General features: G+C 46.5%; 1 protein-coding gene across 7 annotated transcripts in view; it reads right to left on the reverse strand.

The window, feature by feature from the left end:
- The window catches only part of MLPH (melanophilin), a 63620-nt gene extending 45010 nt beyond the window's left edge, over window positions 1-18610 (reverse strand). For all 7 annotated transcript variants that reach the window (XR_011974004.1, XM_072640655.1, XM_072640652.1 and 4 more), the window contains exons 1-3: window positions 18417-18610; window positions 17825-18122; window positions 3381-3516 (exon numbers count right to left, since the gene is read on the reverse strand). Coding sequence is in view for 6 of the 7 variants with exons in the window: in XM_072640655.1 (XP_072496756.1) it covers window positions 3381-3490 (110 nt within the window). In the remaining variant the exon portion in view is untranslated. The remainder of the gene's footprint in view (window positions 1-3380; window positions 3517-17824; window positions 18123-18416) is intronic.
- Between the last annotated feature and the right edge of the window lie 666 nt (window positions 18611-19276).

Genomic DNA, 19276 nt, shown 5'->3' on the forward strand with positions numbered 1-19276 from the left:
GAATTAGAGCCCAGGTTTTCCAATGGCAAGTCTAGGGCTCTGGGTCATCCTAACATTTTTCTCCTTAGAGTAAAACTCATTTTTTCTGAGGAATGGAAGAGGTTACCTTAACCTTTAAGGTGGCAGATACAGTGTCGTCTCTGAGGGCACTGCCAGGAATAATACTCTATCAGTCCACTAGACACTCTTCTCTCTTTGGCTGCCTGGCCAAATGCCCAGTGGGGGATTGGAAACTGCTGAGGGCTGAATCAAGGACAACATTTCCTGACCTTTCCTAGGGAATGCCCCTGAAACCTGGGTAACATTTATATCCCTGGGGGCTAGCTCTGTGTCTAGCACATGAAATGTCTGTCGATCAACTGGTTCATTGGCTTCAGGGATTCAAAGAAGGGTGGTGTAATGTGGTGGAGAGGGCATTGGACTTAATATGGGAAGTCCTGTGTTTGAATCCTTCCTGGAATTCTGGGTGATACTGTGTAGGGTAGTTTACCTCTCTGATGCTCAGCTTCTCCTCTGTAAATGGGGATATAGGTAATTCCCCACAGAACCTATCTCTCAGGGTTGCTGTAAGTATAAATGTGGCAAAAACAAACTTTAAAATGTTTCCTGACAAACCAATCATTTGTAGCCTGGTGCAGCTGGGCACTGGAGGACGCTGTTGAAGAAATGTAGGTGCAGAAAAGAAGATGGGAGAAAAAAGAGGAGGTGAGCAACTGATGGACAGCATTTGTGTGTTGTCCTCAGCAGAAACTAAGGAAGGTTGCCAGCACATTGTGGGGGGTCCCCTATGGCCAACTTTTGGGAGGACTTGGATAAGAGCAGCAGACTGGGTACGAAAAGGTTGTAATCAGTGTCATGGGAAGAACTTGCACATAGATATGATTAGAGATCTATTGGAGTGGTCACACAAATCAGAGCAGAAGGCCTGGGCTTGAGTCCCAGTTCTATCCCCTACCTAGGCACATGAAGGCTCTGAACCACAGAGCTGGGATTTGAACCCAGTCCCTTTGACTCCAAATCATCTCTTTCTCTCTCTGCTGCATCACAGAAGGGTTTTATGCCAGGCAGGCATGTGAGGTGATCAGTTCAGAAGTCAGGCAACACTTATTAAGTGCCTATTCTGTGTCAGGCACTGGGGATATCAAGGCAGAAGCCAGATCCTTCCCTCCCTCAAGCTTATTTTCTGATGGGTTTCAGTCATATTTCTACTGGAATTTAGAGCAGATTTAGGGTTAGAAGGAGGCTGGAGATCAGTTTTACCTCCTCATCCTACAGACCAGGGACCTGCTCTCTGAATGCCATGTACACAATCATATAGGGTAAACAGATCAAGCCTCCTTTACTAACAGCCCTAAAGGCAGACACCATACCTCTCCCTGTTCCCAGTTCGAATCTTATATTGTCCAGCCTAAGCACCCTTGCTTCCTTCACTCTTTCTCTGTTTCTCAGGCTGAGGGAGAATTCATGGGACCAGAATCTCAGTCTGCATCCTGAATTTAGTCATTCAAGAAATAAGCTCATACTGTATGCCCTTGAGAAGTTGACAATCTAGTGAAAGAGAAAAAACAGCTTGGGGAAGCTTTTGGGGAAACATCTGACTCTCTCCCTGTAGGACCAATGGACACTTAGGGTTGGGGTTGGGGAGGGACGTAGCCCACATCTCCCAGTCTGAGGAAGGCTTGATGGTTCTGCAGAGGGGATGACTCCCTACCCTACTGAAAGGTCATAGTGACATGAGTGTCTCTGATCCACCTCCATAGTGTATTGTCTAATTGACCAGGCTCCCCACCAGGGTTCAGGGATGGAGAGGGGAGAGCAGGGTTTTCTACTTCAGCAGGTAAGGAGCATAGATCACATAGTCAATTCAATCCCAATTCATAGGCTCATGGTGGGTTTCCAGAATGGAAGATAGGTCTTGAAGGAAGGGTAGTGTTTCCACAGGCAGATATGGGGGTGAATGGCTGGTGGTGTAGACATTTGGTGACTACAAGGATCCATGCTCTGACAAAGAAGGATGGTCAAATGGCCCTGGCCTTCTCTGTGGTGGGGTGCTGATGGCCACCTCCTCTTTCCTGGAACTCTCTTCTCTCTGCTCTCTTGACCGTATTTATGTCCTAGCGGCCTCTTCCCTCTCCAGGTGTTTCCCCCTTTTTTTCTCCCCAAAGGCTTCTCTTCCTCCAACCCAGCAAGCTAAGAATGCCCAAAGGCCTACCCTTGGGGCTTTTCTCCTCTCTCTTGTTCTCAGAGAACCTGTCTACTTGCATGGTCTCAATGTTCACCTACTGCCAGGTCCCAATGAGTGTGAATCGTGAACCTCCTGAAGTGATTGCAGGCCTCTGAATTTGTAATATTCAGAGTTACAGTTATGTAAAATATGGTCATTGGTTCTAGTTCAATGGAAACAGGCAGTGAGAATTCAAGTCATGTAACCACTTAAGGGACTTTTTTTCGACCCCATTGCAAATGACTCCCAGACTAGCCCTGATCATCCTTCTGAGGTCAAGTTCTAGGCCAGCCTTTAAGCACCTATAGGACATCACCACACACATACCCTGTCTAAGACTGACATCTCTCACCTCCAACCAGTTTCTCCTGCTGCAGCTGGGGAGGAGGCAATTATACCTCCTGGGCCAGGTGTGAAAATTGCATCCCTTCCCCTTGCATATGGCAGCTCTGGCCTGCAGCTGTCCCCTGGAGACTTGAAGCTTCATACTAACAGATCTGATGACTTAAAACAATACCCACCTATCATGGATGATAGTATTTTCTGGCACGTGTCCATTTATATGTGATTTTATGAAATATATTTTAATTTAATTCATAGGATCCTACATCTACAATTGGGAGGGACATCGGAGATCATCAAACTCAGTGGTGCCAAGCTCTAAGAGAAACAGGGGCCATTAAACTGTATATAAGGATTCCCATGGGTCTAATCACATATTAATGTATTTATGTTTTATTGTATTTTTATTTTATTAAATATTTCCCAGTTACATTTTAATGTGTTTTGGTCCTCACTTGGGGGCTGTGTGTTTGACACTTTGGATGTAGACCAACGTCCTCATTTTACAGATGAGGAAACTGAGGCCCATGGAGGTGAAATCACTTCCCCAAGACCACAAAGAAAGTCCACATTAGAAGTGGGATTTGAATCCAGGTCCTCTGACTCCAGAATAGGGTTCTTTCTGTTGTCTTAATACATGCTTATTAAGCATCTACCACGCACCAGGAACGGAGGATACCAAAGAAAAAATAGTTCCTGTTCTCCAGGAGTTTCCATTCTCCTGGGACAGGGGGAAAGCAGGGGAAGCGCAGGGGGACAGGATTCCCCATGTAAACCTAAAACTAAAGACAAAATCAATGAACAGATTTCTTACTCCAATCGTTCTTCCTCTTTCTTTCGAAGATCTAAGTCTCGTTGAACTACCTCCCACACGTGGTTGACCTCTTCATCCGTCAGCTTGGAGAGATCCAATTTTCTGCCCATTGTTGCTGGTGGGTCAGGATGACACCCTATGTGTAACAGAGAAGGCAATCAGCCAAGAGAAGCCAAGCCAATCGATATTCAACTCAATTCAGTTGTCCTCAACAAGCACTTAAGTCATAGGATCCTAGAACTGGAAAGGACCCCTGAGGCTCTAACTTCAACCCTCTTATCTTACAGAGGCCCAGAAACAGGAAGGGACTTGTTCAAGGTCACATAGGCAGAAAGTGGCAGAACAGAGATTTGGACCCTGTGGATCACTGATTTAGAGGTGAAAAGGACCTTTGACTATAGAATCCAGAAGTGGTGAAGTGAATCATCCAAGGACTATGTAAATACAAATCGATGGATTTATTTTTCAGTTTATAAAAAAATTTCTCATTGGAGGTAGGGGTGGTGGGACGAAAGACGTTAATTAAAAAACTTTGTTACTTAGATAGAAGAGAGAAATGTTGTGGTTTAAAAATTCCACCTTTGTGGAATTTTAGCTGGTCTGGTCCCTGGACAAGAGAACTACAGCCCATTACTGGGTCTGTGCTCAGAATGAGTGCGTGCATGTACACACACATACACACACACACACACAGAGGAGTATGATCATAGGTATCTAGATTCACAGCTAGGAGTGAACTTTGAGACACTCTTATCCAACTTTCTATTATCAATCAGTCAGTCAACAAGTATCAAGCATTTACTCTGTGCCAGACTGTCCTTGGTGCTCAGGACACTGACACATCAACCAGCCCTTGCCCTCTGGGAACTTCTATTCTAAGCAGGGGTGGCAATATGTTGACAGAAAAAAAATATATTTTAAATACCCAATAAGTAGGTGATTTTGGAGAGGAGGTTCAAGCTTCAGGACTAGGGGCGGGGGCAGGGGAGGGAATGGCGGGGCTCATGTTGGAGGCAGCTGAGTCCTGAGGGAAGTCAAAGATTTTTCTCCTCATACTACCATCATCTCCACCATTGCCAGGCATTTCTAAAGGATTTTAAGATACATAAGTCACATGGTCCCATCTAAGGCTTACAGCACCGGTAGTTAAATCCTATGGGTATTTATCCTCATTTTACAGGTTGAGAGAACTGAGTGGAGGAGAGTCACTTGCATAGGACTATGTAGGTAGTAAGTTGTGGAACTGGGATTCAAACCCAGCTCTTAGCTCAGAACTCCTTCCTTCTACCATGAATCCAAAAGCTGTTAGTGAAGAGTGGACGATAAACCTAAAACCTCAATGCAAACTTGAAGATACTGAAGTATTTGAAGAGTTTAAAAAAAATCTTCCTTCAGGGTCTAGTGGGTCTTTCAATTCTACTGGGGCAAGTTGAATGCCCAAAGGCTGTGTCTGAAATCACAAAGAGGCATCACGCAGGCCTAGTTCTTATGAAACTATTATATCTGCTGTGAGAAGGGTCACGTGCTAATCCTGCTGGGTTTGGGGTGATGAGGGTGAACGCTGGAGGTTGGAGACCATTAGACATGGCTCATTCTAATGGACTCAGCTGCTGTCATCGGATTTAAGGTCACAGGACCTGGCAGGAGCCTGATGGAATAAGCAGTAAATGATTTCTAAAACCAACTGGCTAACAGAGCTGTCTAGCAGACGTTAGCTCTGGGGACTGAAAGTCTTTCTTAATGCACTCCACAGCTGGCTGCCATTTTGCATCAAAGCGATATCGAGTTACTGGTCTCTGAACATATTGTACCTGCCAGTAGAATGTGAGTTTCATGAGGATAGGGGGTGTTTATACCTCTGATGCCTAGTACAGTGCCTGGTAGGTGGTAGGAGCTTGATAAACTCTTAGGGCAGCTAGGTGGTGTAGTGAATACAGTGCCAGCCCTGGAGTTAGGAAGACTCATCTTTCTGAGGCCAAATCCATCCTCAGACACTTATTAGCTGTATGACCCTGGACAGGTCATTTAACCCTGTTTGCCTCGGTTCCTTATCTGTAAAATGAGCTGGAGAAGGAGATGGCAGACCACTCCAGCATCTCTACCAAAAACAAAACAAAACAAAACTGAGCAACAACAAATAAATGCTTGCTGATTGGTTAACAGGTTAAGTTACAAATCTTGCTAAAAGGGCTTGATCAAAGTGTAGCCTGGAGAAGCAGGGGAGGGCATGAGAGCAATTATGGACCATTTTAAAGTCTGTCAAGCAACAGAGGGATTGTCCTCATTCTGCTTGGCCCCAGAGGGGAGGACACAGCACAAGAGATTGAAGGGGCAAAGAGGTAAGTTGAGCCTTTATGTGAGAAAAAGCTTGCTCCAGAGGAGGACAGTTGATCCAAAGTGGGATGAACTGCCTTGGGAGGGATGGGAAGGGTGACCTTCCCTTGGAGGTCCAGAGGAAGAGATTGGACTGGATCCCCTGGTCAGAGATGGGGATTCCTCTTCAGGGCCAGGTGGGGCTGGGTGGCTCCTGAGATCTCTCCCAGCCCTGAGACTATGGGTTAGTACAGTCCTTACTAAACTTACTGGGACAGCCTTTCCCTGTGGAATCCAAGCTGGGCAATAGAAGAAAGCACTAGAGGGCTTTCAGGGTGTTACTGGGCCACTATGCTGGCTTTCCCAGCCTGACACTGAGAATCCCCAGAAATGGGAAAATGACTCCCTTCCTCGGAGGGATTTTTTCCATTCTGTATTTCAAGGCTTTTTTTTTCTCAGCCCAACCCACTGGCCAAAAATATTCCCCAAGAAAATGTTAATCAAACAACCTCTTTCCCAGATCCTGGTCTTCTAGATTCAGAGTTGAAAAAGTCCTCAGAGACCATCTAGACCAACTTCCTAGACTGACGAATGAGGAAACTGAGGCTCAGAGCGGGGAAGGGATTTGCCCATGGTCACACAAATAATAAGTGACAAAGTGAGGATTTGAACTCATATCCACTGGTTCCCAGTGCAGCATACCTCTTCCCTCAGATTGTTTTACTAGGAAGATGGGCAAAACTAGTTTTTACCAGCTAGAAACTGCCCATCTCACTCTTCATGGCCAGCATGATAAGTCATCGTGGGCTGCCCAGAGCCGGGTTTCCTTTATAAACCTCTTGGAGCCTCCAGGTCATGGCAGACCTCTAAGTTCACAGGCAGACCTCCAAGTTCATAGGCTAACCAGTCTGACTGCCCTGAGCACCCAAGGCCAACTTCCCAAACAACACTGTTTTGTGATCGGTGTTTGGGTGGGGAGGAGGGTTGGTATGCCACAGGCTTCCAACTTCTCATGTAAGGTTCAGTTAGGTTCTTGGATGGAAAAAAGTCTTTTCAGATGCCCCCTAGAGCAAAACGAACGGCTGTTTTTCAGTGGAACAAAATGCCCTCTTCCTCATAAAAAACAGGGGTGGTTTTCTTTAATTTTTATTTTTCCCATCTCGCCCTCTCTTCTGAAATATTTGAGCTCACAGTGAGGGCATTCATTAACATCAAAGCAACACAGTATATCCTAATTTTGGGAAGAAAGAAATAAACAAACGCAACCATGACCATCAGCTGACTTAGCTGTTCTCTCTTTTACTATACCTTGGAAAGGCCAAACCTCAAACCTCATATGGAAAAACGAAGCAAAACAAAACATGGTCCCTAAGAATAGGACAATTAAAGTCACTTACAGTAACTCACTTATTCAGGGTCCCCCCCAAGAACCAATCAATTAACAAATATTTATTTATTGAGTTCCTCCAAAGTTCCATGAGCTGTGCTGTCAATGCAATACAAGACAAAACGCCAGCCAAGTGTCCAGAACACAGCTGGGATCCAAAGAGTTAAACAAGAGGCTTTTGAGTCTAAATCAACATCACAGCATTTGTGCATGAAAGCTCATGCTCTATAGTCTCTTTGGAGAACCCCAGAACTGTTTTCTCAGATCCTACTTACTCTTACTCTAGACATAATTCTAACAAGCCAAGCTGTCGATCCTGCCACAGGGAGAGACACCACCTGCAAATCCACTTTCTAGTCGGGCTCCTATATATCCCCCTGTGTCTTCCTTAGTGAAACTGCTGAGCTGCTGGAGAAAGTGAAGGAAGAGGCAAAAACCTCATCAAAAAAGCAAACCTGAGAGCCGTCTATGTACCTTCAGGCAAACGATGTGAAAAGTAGTTAAGCAAGTCTCTCCCACAACAAACTGCTTGGCTTGGAGTCAGGAAGTCCTGGGTTCACATTCTGCCTCAGGCAGATTTTGATAAGTCATCCAACCTGTCTGGGACTAGGAATGAAGATGGAAAGGTTGGCTGCCCCAGCCCTGGAGATGCCCTAGGTTCCGATTCCTCGGATCACTTCTTTTTTTGCATCTTCACTAACTCCCCTTCCACTGGCTTCTTCTCTGACCCCAAGCAGCTCAGGTGTCTCTAATCTTAACAAAGAAAGAAGTTTTCTCTTTTCCCCTATTCTCTCTCATTGTCTTTACTCTCACTGTCCGACTACTTAAGGTTCATTTACACTTAACTCTCACTTTTCACTCCTTCCTCAGCCCTTGGCGATGTGGCTTCTGAAGCTGCTCTCTCCTAGGCTGCCTGGGTCTCCTTGCTAGGAAGGGAGTGGGATGAGGCCTGAAGGGGAAGGAAGGCAAGGGCGGGGTCGGTAACTCACTGGGGTCTTTGGGGTCTGGGTGAGGGTGGGGAGCCTGAATCCAAAAGGCAGAGATGAGTGCGGTACTGTGGAAGAAGAGATGTTAGGAGGTCTGCATGAGACTGAGAAGTAACAGGAAGAACCAATGAGCTGGCTGAGCATGTATTTGTAGGGCTTTGCCAGGAATCTGCTGGGGCTAGCTCCAACCAGTGCTCAAGAGGCGATTGTTAAATTTTTAGTATGCATGTTTGTACATCTGAAATCAGCAAATACTACAAATCAGGGCTTGACTTCTTAGTTTTTGCTTGTCTAAACTTGAGAAGGTGATGGAGAAAATATTAATAGAGTAGATTAAACTTAATGGTGTTGTAGTTCTTTTTTGGGGGGAGGGGAAATGTTAAACATTTATCAGCACACTGCTGATCAGGTTGTCACCCCAAAGAACCAGTCCAGACTCCCCTGGCCTGGCATTCAATGCCCTCCAGCATCTGATTCCAACCCACCTTCCCAGCTTTATCTCACATTCTAGCAAAACAGACTCCTCCTGGTCACCCAGACACACTACTTCTTTCCCTTCTGTGTCTTTGTCCTTTAGCATCCTACCTCTCCCTCAAGAACCAGTCCAGCTGGTGGAAAGAGAGCTGAATTTGGACTCTGCGAACCTGACTTTACTTCCTGGGTGACCTTGGGAAGGTCACTTCATCATAACAATATTAGCACTTGAAGGTTTGCAAAGCAATTTACAAAGGTTATTTTATCCTCACAATAGCCCTGGGAGGTGGAAGCTGTTATTTTCCTTATTTTACAGGTGAAGAAACTGAGGTAGATAGAAATTGTGACTTCTCCAGGGTCACCCAGTTAGAAAATGTCTGCAGCAGGATTTGAAACCGGGTCTTTCCTCCCCCAGGTCCAGTGTTCAAACCACTGTGTCACTGGTCTGGGCTTCATGATCCTTCTCTGTGCTAGGGAAGTGTGGGAATGTCTGATCTGCATGGTTCTGCCTAGTTCTAAATTCCAGAAAGGCCAGTTATGCTCTCCTTCCCTTGTCATGGCTCAGGGTGTCCTCCCTCATATGCCTGCCTAATTCAGGGGGTTTCCCTTAGGCAACTGTTTATATTTATCCTTTGATAAGTCTGGGACCTGTGATTTCCTTAGGGGGACAGTCTTTCCATGTATGCAGGTAACAACCCATCCATGTCTCACTAGATGAGTTATCCTTGAGAGTTTCAAACGCCAAAACCGCACATAAATCTATTAATTGGTCGGTCAATCGTTCAATGAACAAGAAAATATTTAGTTCTGATGAAATGTGCCAACTAAGTTAGACCAGACACTGTACCAAATGCAGGTCCTTCTGAGGCAAAAGGTCTACCAAGGAAGGTTTATTTGCTGCGTACTCCTACAGGTAGAATTCTGCACTAGATGGAAGTCCTGATTCAAATCAGACCTCAACACTTAGAACAAATGGAGACATTAACAATACCTTCCCTCAGGGCTGTTGTGAGGATCAAATGAGATAATATTTGGGGGGCAGTTTGCAAACCCTAAGGTGCTCCACAAATGATGTCACCATCCTCACCATTATTATTATAAACAATTTAGAGAACTCGGTCCCTGCTCAGAGAGCTTACGTTCTTGTCAGGGAGAAGATCTTTTTAATATGCCATCTCGAATGCTAAACCATCACCTTGAAGTAGCCTGCTTGTTGGTCTGCCTGCCCCAAGTCTCTCCCCTCTCTAGTCCACCTTCCACTCAACTGTCCAAGTGATCTTCTTAAAGCCCATTCTGACCAGATCAACCTCCTCCCCAACTCAATAAACTTCACTGGCTCCCTAGCGCCTCCAGTATCAAATAAAGCATCTTTCATTTGTTTTTTAAAGTCCTTTCCCAGCTGGCACACCTCCCCAGTCTTCTTGTACTTTACTCCCCTTCACAAAGTCTGCTCTTTGCACATGTCAATCCATCGATGAGCTCCATGACTTTCATTAGCTTTCCCCCATACCTGGAATGCTCTTCCTCCTTCCTCTCATCTCTTTCAACACTGAATTTCCCTCTAGACTCAGCTTAGGCACCATCTTCTTCATGAAGCCCCTTCTAGTAGCCTTCCTCACCTCAGCCCTCCGCTCCCTTCTCCATCACCTTGCACCTAATTTAAATTTATGTGACATATACTGAACTGCAAGTAAGCCCCTTGAGGGTAGGAATGGTTTCATTTCTTTCTGTATCTCCATTGTCTAGCACAGTGCCTGGCACACAGTAGGTGTTTAATCAATGCTTGCTGTTTGGAGTACGTTAGAGAGCTAGGCAATAAAGTATATTTCCCTGCCCTCAATACCAGGATATGGTGTCCTCCTACTGTATATAATTTTGAATTCAACCTTGGTTCCCAGGGACAGTGCAAACAGCGGTAGCAATCCAATTGTCCACAGCCAGGACAAAGAGTCTTTGTCTTTGATCACAGGTGGTGTCACTGTCTCAGATATCGTGCACGTGGAGTAAAGTGCTTCCCTCCTGTTTTTCTACTGGGGATGAGAGTGTGCTGGAAGCCCTGAGCTAGAAGGGAGCTCAGAGGTCTGACCTGCCTCTCCTGCAAACGTCCTGGATAAGCGGCCACCCACTGAGTCCCACGATCCCAGATTCTGAGGGTTGGAAGGGACCTCGGTGCCTCTGGCCCAACCCAGCCCTGAACAGGAAGCCCTCCGTAGCATCCTTAAGTGAGCCTCCACCCTCCTCTTGGAGACTCCAGGGAAGATGCGCCAGTCACGTCCCAAAGAGGCCTGTGGGCTGATCTGCAGCAGCTCTGACTATTGGCAAGACTTTCTTGACATCAGCCTACATCAATCCCTTGGCAACTGTTGCAATCAACCACCAGCCCTCTGGGGCCAAGAGAGTAGAGCTAATCCTTCCCCCATACCACTGTGTCCTCTCTGAGACTTCTCTTCAAAAGACTAAGCGTCCTCTGTTCTGTCCACGATTTCTCATATGACACAGACCCCAGGCCCTTCCCTATCCTGGCCACTTCCTCCAGATGCTCCCCAGAGGATCAGTGCCCTTCCTGAGCTGTGGGACCCCAGCACTCAACACAATACCCCAGGTAGGTTTTAATGAGGGTGGAGTAATAATAACAGTCAACATAAATATAGTGTTTAAAAGTTTGTAAAGCACTTTAGATACATTTTATCATTTGACACTTGCAACACCCTGTGAGATGGAGTCTATGTAGCTTATGATCTCCATTTTACAGATGGGGAAACTGAGGCTCAGAGTAGGAAGTGAGGAAGGCATCATTTTGTTTTGGTTTCCCTATATATGAAATAGTGACTCCCTGGGGCAAGGGGCCATTCCACTATTCAGGTCTGGAGGTGAGTCCAGGTCTAGCCCTCTATTCCTTAAGCCTCCCTTGCTTTCAGAAGAATGCGACAATCCCCTCCTTAATTAGTCCTGATTACCATTTCTCTCTAGAGACTGTTAAAAAATAAATTTCTAGAAACTATCTCATGGTCATGAGGTTCCTGAGCAAAATAATCTTTTCTTCCTCATTCCTCCGTTTGAATTTAATCATGCTTTCACTTCCTGAGATTGGCAGTCATCTCTGTTTGTTTAAAGAGCAGCTGGGGGTGGGGCAGAGATAGGGCCCAAGGCCACCTAGCAGGAGAGCCCAGGACAATTTGCACGCTGTTAAATACCAAGGAGGCAAATATGGATTATTGGCTTTCATTAGATAACTTAAAATATACTTTCTCTCTGCCCCTCCTTTAAAAAAAACATTTAAAAATTGCTGGTAATTTTGGATTGAGTTTAAGGAATGATCAGGAAAAAAGTTTTTACTGACATGTTGGTTTAGAATTAAACTCTATCACTTGCCTTTCCTTGATTATAAGAGAAATTTTGATCTGACCTTCGTAGGAGGTATGTTCTTGACTGATAGAAATTGGGGAGCAAAGCTCTGTTTGGAAGTCCGCCTGAGATCCTCTCCCACCCCATAGTAGCCTCTGACTAGAAACGGAGGGAAGAGTTTCTTTGAGTCATTCTTCCATGGGTAGAGATAAGGGAACCCAAGGTGCCAATCTTATAGCCATCCCTGGTTGAGGTGCCACTGTTTTAGGACACTGATAATTGGGGAGTCACTAGATGAGGACAAAAAAGATGGTGAAGGTATTGAGTTCACAGAATTAGGACTGGAAGGAACTTTGGGGCTCTGATTTCCCTTTTTTTCGGACCACCCAGATAGCGAGTCTCTGAGGCAGGTTTGGATCTTGAGTCTTGCTGAGTTGAAGACCAATGTTCTCTCCATGGCACTACCTACATGTCCTATGAGAAATGACGGAGGAATTGGGGAGATTTAGCTTGGAAAAGAGAGGACTCAGGGGATGTCCAAGCTGAAGACCCTCTGTGACAGTCTTAATTAGCTGGTTCACTGATTTTTTTCCACAGTAATATTACAAATGGGAACCATATTTTTGTGGATCATAGGATTGCAGATTCAGACCCAGAAGGGCCCTCAGAATCATTCATTTAATTTAGTCTCCCAATTTTACAGATGTGGAAATGGAGTCTGGACAGTTTAAAACAGCCTGTCTAAGGTCACAGTTAGTGAGTGGCAGGAAGATCCAGAACTCAAATCCAGGTGCCCTGACTCTGAATCCACCACTCTTCCTCTCTATGCTGGTGGGTGTGAGAGGTCACACCCTCTGGGGATGGGGAGGAGAAGCAGAAGAGATTTTATCCCTTGAATTCAAAAACCAATTTTATGAGTTACGAGAGAGAGAGTGATATAGTCCAGTGGAAAGACGGCTGGATTTGGAACACAAGTTTTTGCTGTTCGGTTGTTTCAGTCATATCTGACTCTCTGTGACCTCATTGGGGGTTTTCTTGGCAAAGATACTGGAGCTCATTGGCAAAGAGACTGGAGTCATTTCCCTCTTCAGCTCATTTTACAGATGAGGAAACTGAGGTAAATGGGGAGAAGTGACTTGCCCAGGGCCACACAGTTAGAAGGTGTCTGAAACCAGATTTGAACAGGGCTAGCATTCTATCCAATTCACCACCCAGCTACCCTAAGTTTGAATCCCTTCTTTTCCCCTCCCTCCCTATGTGACCTAGGGCAGATTATTCCTCTCGGTCTCAGTTTCCTAAATGGCAAAATCAGGGAACTGAACAAGCTGGTCTCAGGCTCTAAATCTATGGTCCTATGAACAAGCATTTTTTTTTTCATTCTTTGGAGAGAGAAGAAAGGGAAAGTGTCTGTGCACAGGTCCCTTCCTCTCCCCTCCCCAATCCCCCACCCCACACTGAGTGCAGGAAGACCTTTCTGGAGTCCCAGGTCCATGTTTGTGGAATGTGATTGATTTGACTTCAAGGACAGAGGAGAGGGAAGAGAGGAGAGAAGCTTTTCAGGACCACAGATTTAGAGCAAGAAGGGACTTCAGGAACTATCCACTGCACCCATTTCACAAATGAGGAGGCTAGGGACCAGTGGGGTTTCAGATTTTGAGCTAGAAAGGCCTCAGAGGTCACCTAGTCCTAACTTCTCATTTTACATTAGAAGAAACTGAGTCCTAGAGGGGTTAAGAGACCACTAGTAAATGGAAGAGTTGGGATTTGAATCCAGGACCTGTGCCTGCAAATTCAGGAAGCTCTCCACCCAAGGCTGCAACACATCTCCTTGTCTAGGATTATCCCTGGAATTGTTATTGAAATGACATATGGCCCTCTAACCAGAGCACCTGGAGACAGAGAGCTGGCTCTAGGCAGGACTGGGAGTCAGGAAGAGACAGACTTGAGGGGCACTATTACCTCCCCCTTAGGCTTCCCTGCCCTCAGGAGCTCAGCTGGCCCTTTGGGCAGTGGCCCCATGGCCTTTAGTCACTCTACACCCCTCTCAATTCTAGAGAGAGAAGGGAGCAGATCTAGCAGAGAGGCAGAGGGTAAACAGTGCCAGGTTTGGTGCCAAAGGGTCTGGGTTTGAGTGCACAAGTTGCTGGCAGAAGGAAAGGGCTTTTGGCCTTCCCCACATATATCACTGTCCCCAAATGGGGCAATGCCTCTGTCTGTCACAGGGCAGATGTAACCCTGGCTCACTTTATTAGGAGCCCAGCACATAGAGGCAAAAATGAAGATGATCCTTACCTTCTACTGGGTGAAAGCCTATACATGGATACCAAATATTACTCACAGCTTCATGGATAGAATGTTACCTTGAGTCATGAAGACCTGGGTTCGGATCCTGCCTTTGACACATACCAACTTGTGAACCTGGACTGGGATCCTTTAACCTTAGTGTTCTAGGCATTTCTAAGATCCACTGGGGAGAGGGGCTGCATATTCCTCACTGCCACCAGCGACAATTGCTGACAGGTTACCACTAAGGGGAAGGGAGGCTCAGGAGGCCTGAAAGGGGCAACTACCTTAAGACCACCAGTTCAGCCCATCCCTCAGAGCCATTATTTGGACAAGGAAGTCTTGTGAAAGGGGCCAGGCATCCCTACTAACTGCTGAGCATTGGCCACACATAGGCATGTCAGCCTAGCTACATCAGTAAGACTGCCTCAGGTGAGAGAGGACGTAACATGTGCCAACAAGTCAGAACAGCACCACCACCTAGACCACTATCTCTCTTGCTGTGGTGGAGATGGCCTGGGACCCTGAGCATGGCTTCCAGCCCAATGTCCTCAGCATCAGCCTGGGAAGCAGCCCCCTGCAGATGCAGCCTGGTAACAGCTCCCAGGGCATCCACAGTTCCTGAAGACCCAGAAAGGAAAGCCCTCGTTGCCAGAGCTCTTGGCCCTGCCCTGTCTCAACGTCTAAAACAGATATGATTTTATCAGTGGAAATGACATTAGAGAAGAGGCCTGACCATTAACTAACAATCATGAGACTTCCCATCTGACTAGCAGATGAAATCTCCCGATCTCCTTGAGAGCAGAGATTGATTTTTATTTTTATTATGTAATACCTTACCCCTCCAATAGATTAGTGCCTAGCACACAGTACATAGGTACCCTGGCACTTGTAGGTAGGGAGCGCAATAGTGCACAGAGAGCTGGGTTTGGAGTCAGGAAGACCTGAGTTCAAATCCAGCCTCACACACTTACTAGCTGTGTGACTTTGGACCAGTCACTTCCTCCTATTTGCCTCAGTTTCCTTATCTTTAAAATGAGAAGGAAATGGCAAACCAATGCCTTATCTTTGCCAAGAAATCCCCATATGGGGTCACAGATAGTCAGACATGACTGAAAAATAAATGAACAACAATACAGCAGGTACTTAATGAGTGCTTGTGGAATGAATGGATTTCTGGAAAGTGATTTCATTTCTCCAAACCTTAATTCCCTCGTTTATAAAATAATGGCCACAGTCATCCCTGCCCGGCTTGTTTCCCAGGGCTGTTTCTTTCAGAGTCCTCTGTAAGAGCCTCTCTACATGTCAGTCTTCTTTATTACAGACTGGCCTCTGATTGAGGGTTGTCTAATAATCTAAAGGACTTTCAAAGACAAGGAAAGGCACGCACCCTTTCTTGATCTTGGGCTGCTTGGTTGAGTAGGCTTGGGAGTCCAGAGGCCCTAGCTCTGTTAACCTTGAATAAAGTACTTTGCTGCCCTGAGGCTTAGTTTCCCCATTTGTAAAGTGGGGTTATATATTTGTCTTATTACTAATTACGTATCTGAGTTGCTTCCCTCCCCTCTCCCCTTCATCTCCTAATCCCTCCATCCTCTAGCCCTGACATGCCCATCCCCCTGCCCCTTTCCTTATCAATAAAGTCAAGAAGAGCAATCCTAGCAGTCAAGGTAAATAGGGGTCCACTCATCCAACAAACATTAATTTAAGAATTTCCTTTGTGTCCAGCTCTGGGTATGCAAAATACTTCGAAACCCATTCAAGGTAAGTGAGCAACACTAATGCACTCCTGAATCAACTTTTAAAGACAAATTGTGCCATGGGGGTGGGGCAGATGCTGGGGAGAAATCCAAATCAGGAGCACAAGACTTTGTGGGTGATGACCCTGAGGCCAAGTAACCTCTCTCAGGAGAGGGAATAGGATGGGCTCTGGGGAAGGAGTTCACCCTGTGTAACTCTGTCAGTGAGGAAAAGATTGCAGGGATGGGGAGGATAAGTATCACCTTGGTTGTGTTTTAAAAACTGATTTCTGCTATCTCAGTTGTATTTCTGCAACAAGTCCTCTCAAACTGCCAGCACCCCAGGACAAAGCCCAGTTGTTTCACCCCAGTTCCAGTTCTGATGACCAATTCCAAGGTGCCTCTGAATTTGCCCCATTCATTGCCTTCTTGCCTCTATTTCTTCTTTACCCAAAATACAAATCAGTACAACATCTCCAAATAGCAATTCAGAAAATGGTCACTTCCCATTTAGGGGTTTAAGCCCCTGTAGTGGCTGCTTTTACGCATTTAAACATTGACTCTCTCCAACCCGACACATGCATCAGTCTTGTCTTCACCTTTTTTAGGTTGAACTCAGCCCTGGGCATTCTAGGAATAGTTCCACTCATATTTCATAGAGCCCTGGCTCCCTACCCCATTCCTGGGGCTCCCAGGGTATCTGCTATTGCTTTTCTTGGAGGGATTGGGGGGTGGATGGAAGGGAGAGGTGAAGCCTCAGCACCACCTGAAGGAAGGCACTTGGCCCAACAGCTTCAGTCTGCATCTTTTGGAGTGAGTAGGCCCCCTTCATCTGCACCTGATGATTCAATGGGCCCATCTTCCAGCCCAGGACTGATTTTTCCAAGGACTCCACCATGGAGCCTCTATTCCCCTCTTCCTTCAGTTCCTCTTGGGCCCCTGCACAGCCCCTTCCCTCCCCGATCTCAGGTAGCAGATCCTACCAGTCATCAGGCCAGCACTAGCTAAGACCTCCTGCCATTGACCATGATGATCATTCTGACTTCTTGTTCATTTGGAAGAGAAGGAAGAATGAAGGGAGGGTTAAAGAAAGAAGAAAAAAGAAAGAAAGGAGAGAAAGGATCATAGATCTGGAGGTGGAAGGGATCTTAGAGAGCATCTAGTCCAATCCTCTCATTTTATAGTTGAGGAAACCGCTCAGGCGTTCACCCAGGGTCGCACAGCTAGTAGAAAAGTCTCAGAGCAAGCATATGGAACCATGCTGGTCTTGTGACTCCTAATTCAGTGCTCTTTCCCTGGTGCTTTACTGAAGAACAGAGGGAGAAAGAAGAGAGGGAGAACAAGGAAAGAAAGTAAAAAAGGAAAGAAGGAAGAAAGGGAAGGAAAACAGAAAGGAAATGAGAGAAGAGGAAAAAGAATGGGAAAGACAAAGAAAGAATGGAGAAAGGAAGAACAGGAAGGAGGGGGAAAAGATAGGAGAGAAAGGAGGGAAAGAAAAGAAAAAGAAATGGAGGAAGGAGAAAGGTGGAAGGAAAGCAGGAAGAGAAGGAGGACAGAGAAAAAATCAGAAAAAGGAAGGAATTATGGGAGAAATGGAAGGAGAGAGAGGAAAGAAAAATACAGGAATCACATTAGCGAGAAAGGAAGAAAAGGGAGGTAAGAAAGAGGAAGGAGGGGAAAAAAAGGAAAGAACAGAAGAATGGAAGAAAAATAAAGGGGGGGGGGGAAGAAGAAGGCACCAGAAAGAAAGAAAGATCGAAAGAAAGGCAGGAAAAGAGGAAGAAAAGGAGGAACGGCGAGAAGAAAGGAACGGAAATAGAGAAGAAAGGAAAAAGAAGGCGGGACAGGGTAGCTGCTGGGCTCCCCGGGAAGCGGCCGCACCAAGCCCTGGGGGAAGGCACGGGGCACCCTTTATCTCACCTCAGGACTGGCAGTGATCGGGTTCCCCCTTTCTCCTCTCCACCGGTTCCCCTTTCTCGTCTCCGCGGGCGCCTCTTCTTGTCTCCGCAAGAGCCCCAACACTCTCCTCTCCGCGGGCGGCTCAGTGCCAGCGCGCTCACCCACGGGGCAGGTACCCAGACTGCGTCTGGCGCTCCGGCGCCTGCACTAGCCTCCTTCCACGCCAGGGTGCCAGGACAGAGGGAGGCACCTAGGGCACAGCAAGGGGGCGGCTGCTGGCCCTGCCTTGGGGCTTGACACCCGGAAAAGAAAGGAAAATCTAAGAACAAGCAGAGGGAGCCAAGTCACCTGCTAGTAACTGCAAAGCGCAGCCAGTCAGAGTGGCGCGTCTCTCTCTCCTCCTCTCTCTCCCTCCCCCATTTCTGTCCCTGTTTTTAGCCTTTTCTGTGTCTCTCCCTGGTTCTCTTTGTCCCCCATCCCTGCCTTTTTCCTTCTCTCTGGATCAACCTGTAACACTGACTCCCCCTCCCCCAGTCTCTCTCTGTCTCTTTCTCTGATATCGTCTCGTTTTCTCTCACTTTCTATCTCTCTTTGTCTGGGTCTGGTTTTTTACCTCTCTTGTTCTCGGTCTTGGTTTCTCTTTCAGCCCCTGGGTTTGTAAAAGGTTCCACTTGCCTCGGGGGTACAAATGATGTGCCGAGTGTGTGTGACCTCCCAGAGCTCGGCGGTGACCTGTGCAGCCCGGGGCTCAGGCTTAGAGATTATTCCCCTTCCCATCTAGGAGCGGAGCGTTAGGAACCCGAGGTCCTGCAGAAGGAAGCGGTAAAATAGAACCGGGAGTAAGTAGCAGAGGAGAGACTCTAACACAGGGCTTAAGACTCTTTCCACTGAGCCTTCCCCAACTCCTTTGCCTTAGTGCCTTCTCTCTGAGATTAGCTCCAGCTTTTTCTGCATCCATCTTGTTTGTCCATAGTCATCTGTACGTGGTCTCCTCCATTAGCATATGAGGTCCTTGAGGGCAGAGATCATGTTTCTGCCTCTCTCTGCATCCGAAGACCTTAGCCAGTCTCTGGTACACTGCAGGTGTTTAATAACTGCCCAATGGCTGGACTTGAATCATGCTGGTCTTTGTAAATCCCAGTTAATATGGTAATAGGTGAAGGCTTGGAACTTCAGGGGGAAGAACTTGTTGGGATCCCCAAACATCTGCCCAATTCTTCATGTTAGCGGTGGGGAGGACAGTGACACCCACCAGAGTGTGAGGGAGCTGCCTCTGGCCCTCTCCAGAGGTTGGGGGAATGGCGCAGGTTTGTGCCTTGTGGCCATAGGTGGCCAATTGTGAATGAATGGCAAAAACTTCTCTGTCCAACTTAATGCATATATAAAAAAATTCTCATTTTTTCAAAAGATGAATCTGACAAACTCCCACAAACAGGAGTATTCCAGACACCAAAAATAGAAAAAGAAGACTGC

Source organism: Notamacropus eugenii, chromosome 2 (genome assembly GCF_028372415.1).
Source record: "Notamacropus eugenii isolate mMacEug1 chromosome 2, mMacEug1.pri_v2, whole genome shotgun sequence".
NCBI classification, from domain to species: Eukaryota; Metazoa; Chordata; class Mammalia; order Diprotodontia; family Macropodidae; genus Notamacropus; species Notamacropus eugenii.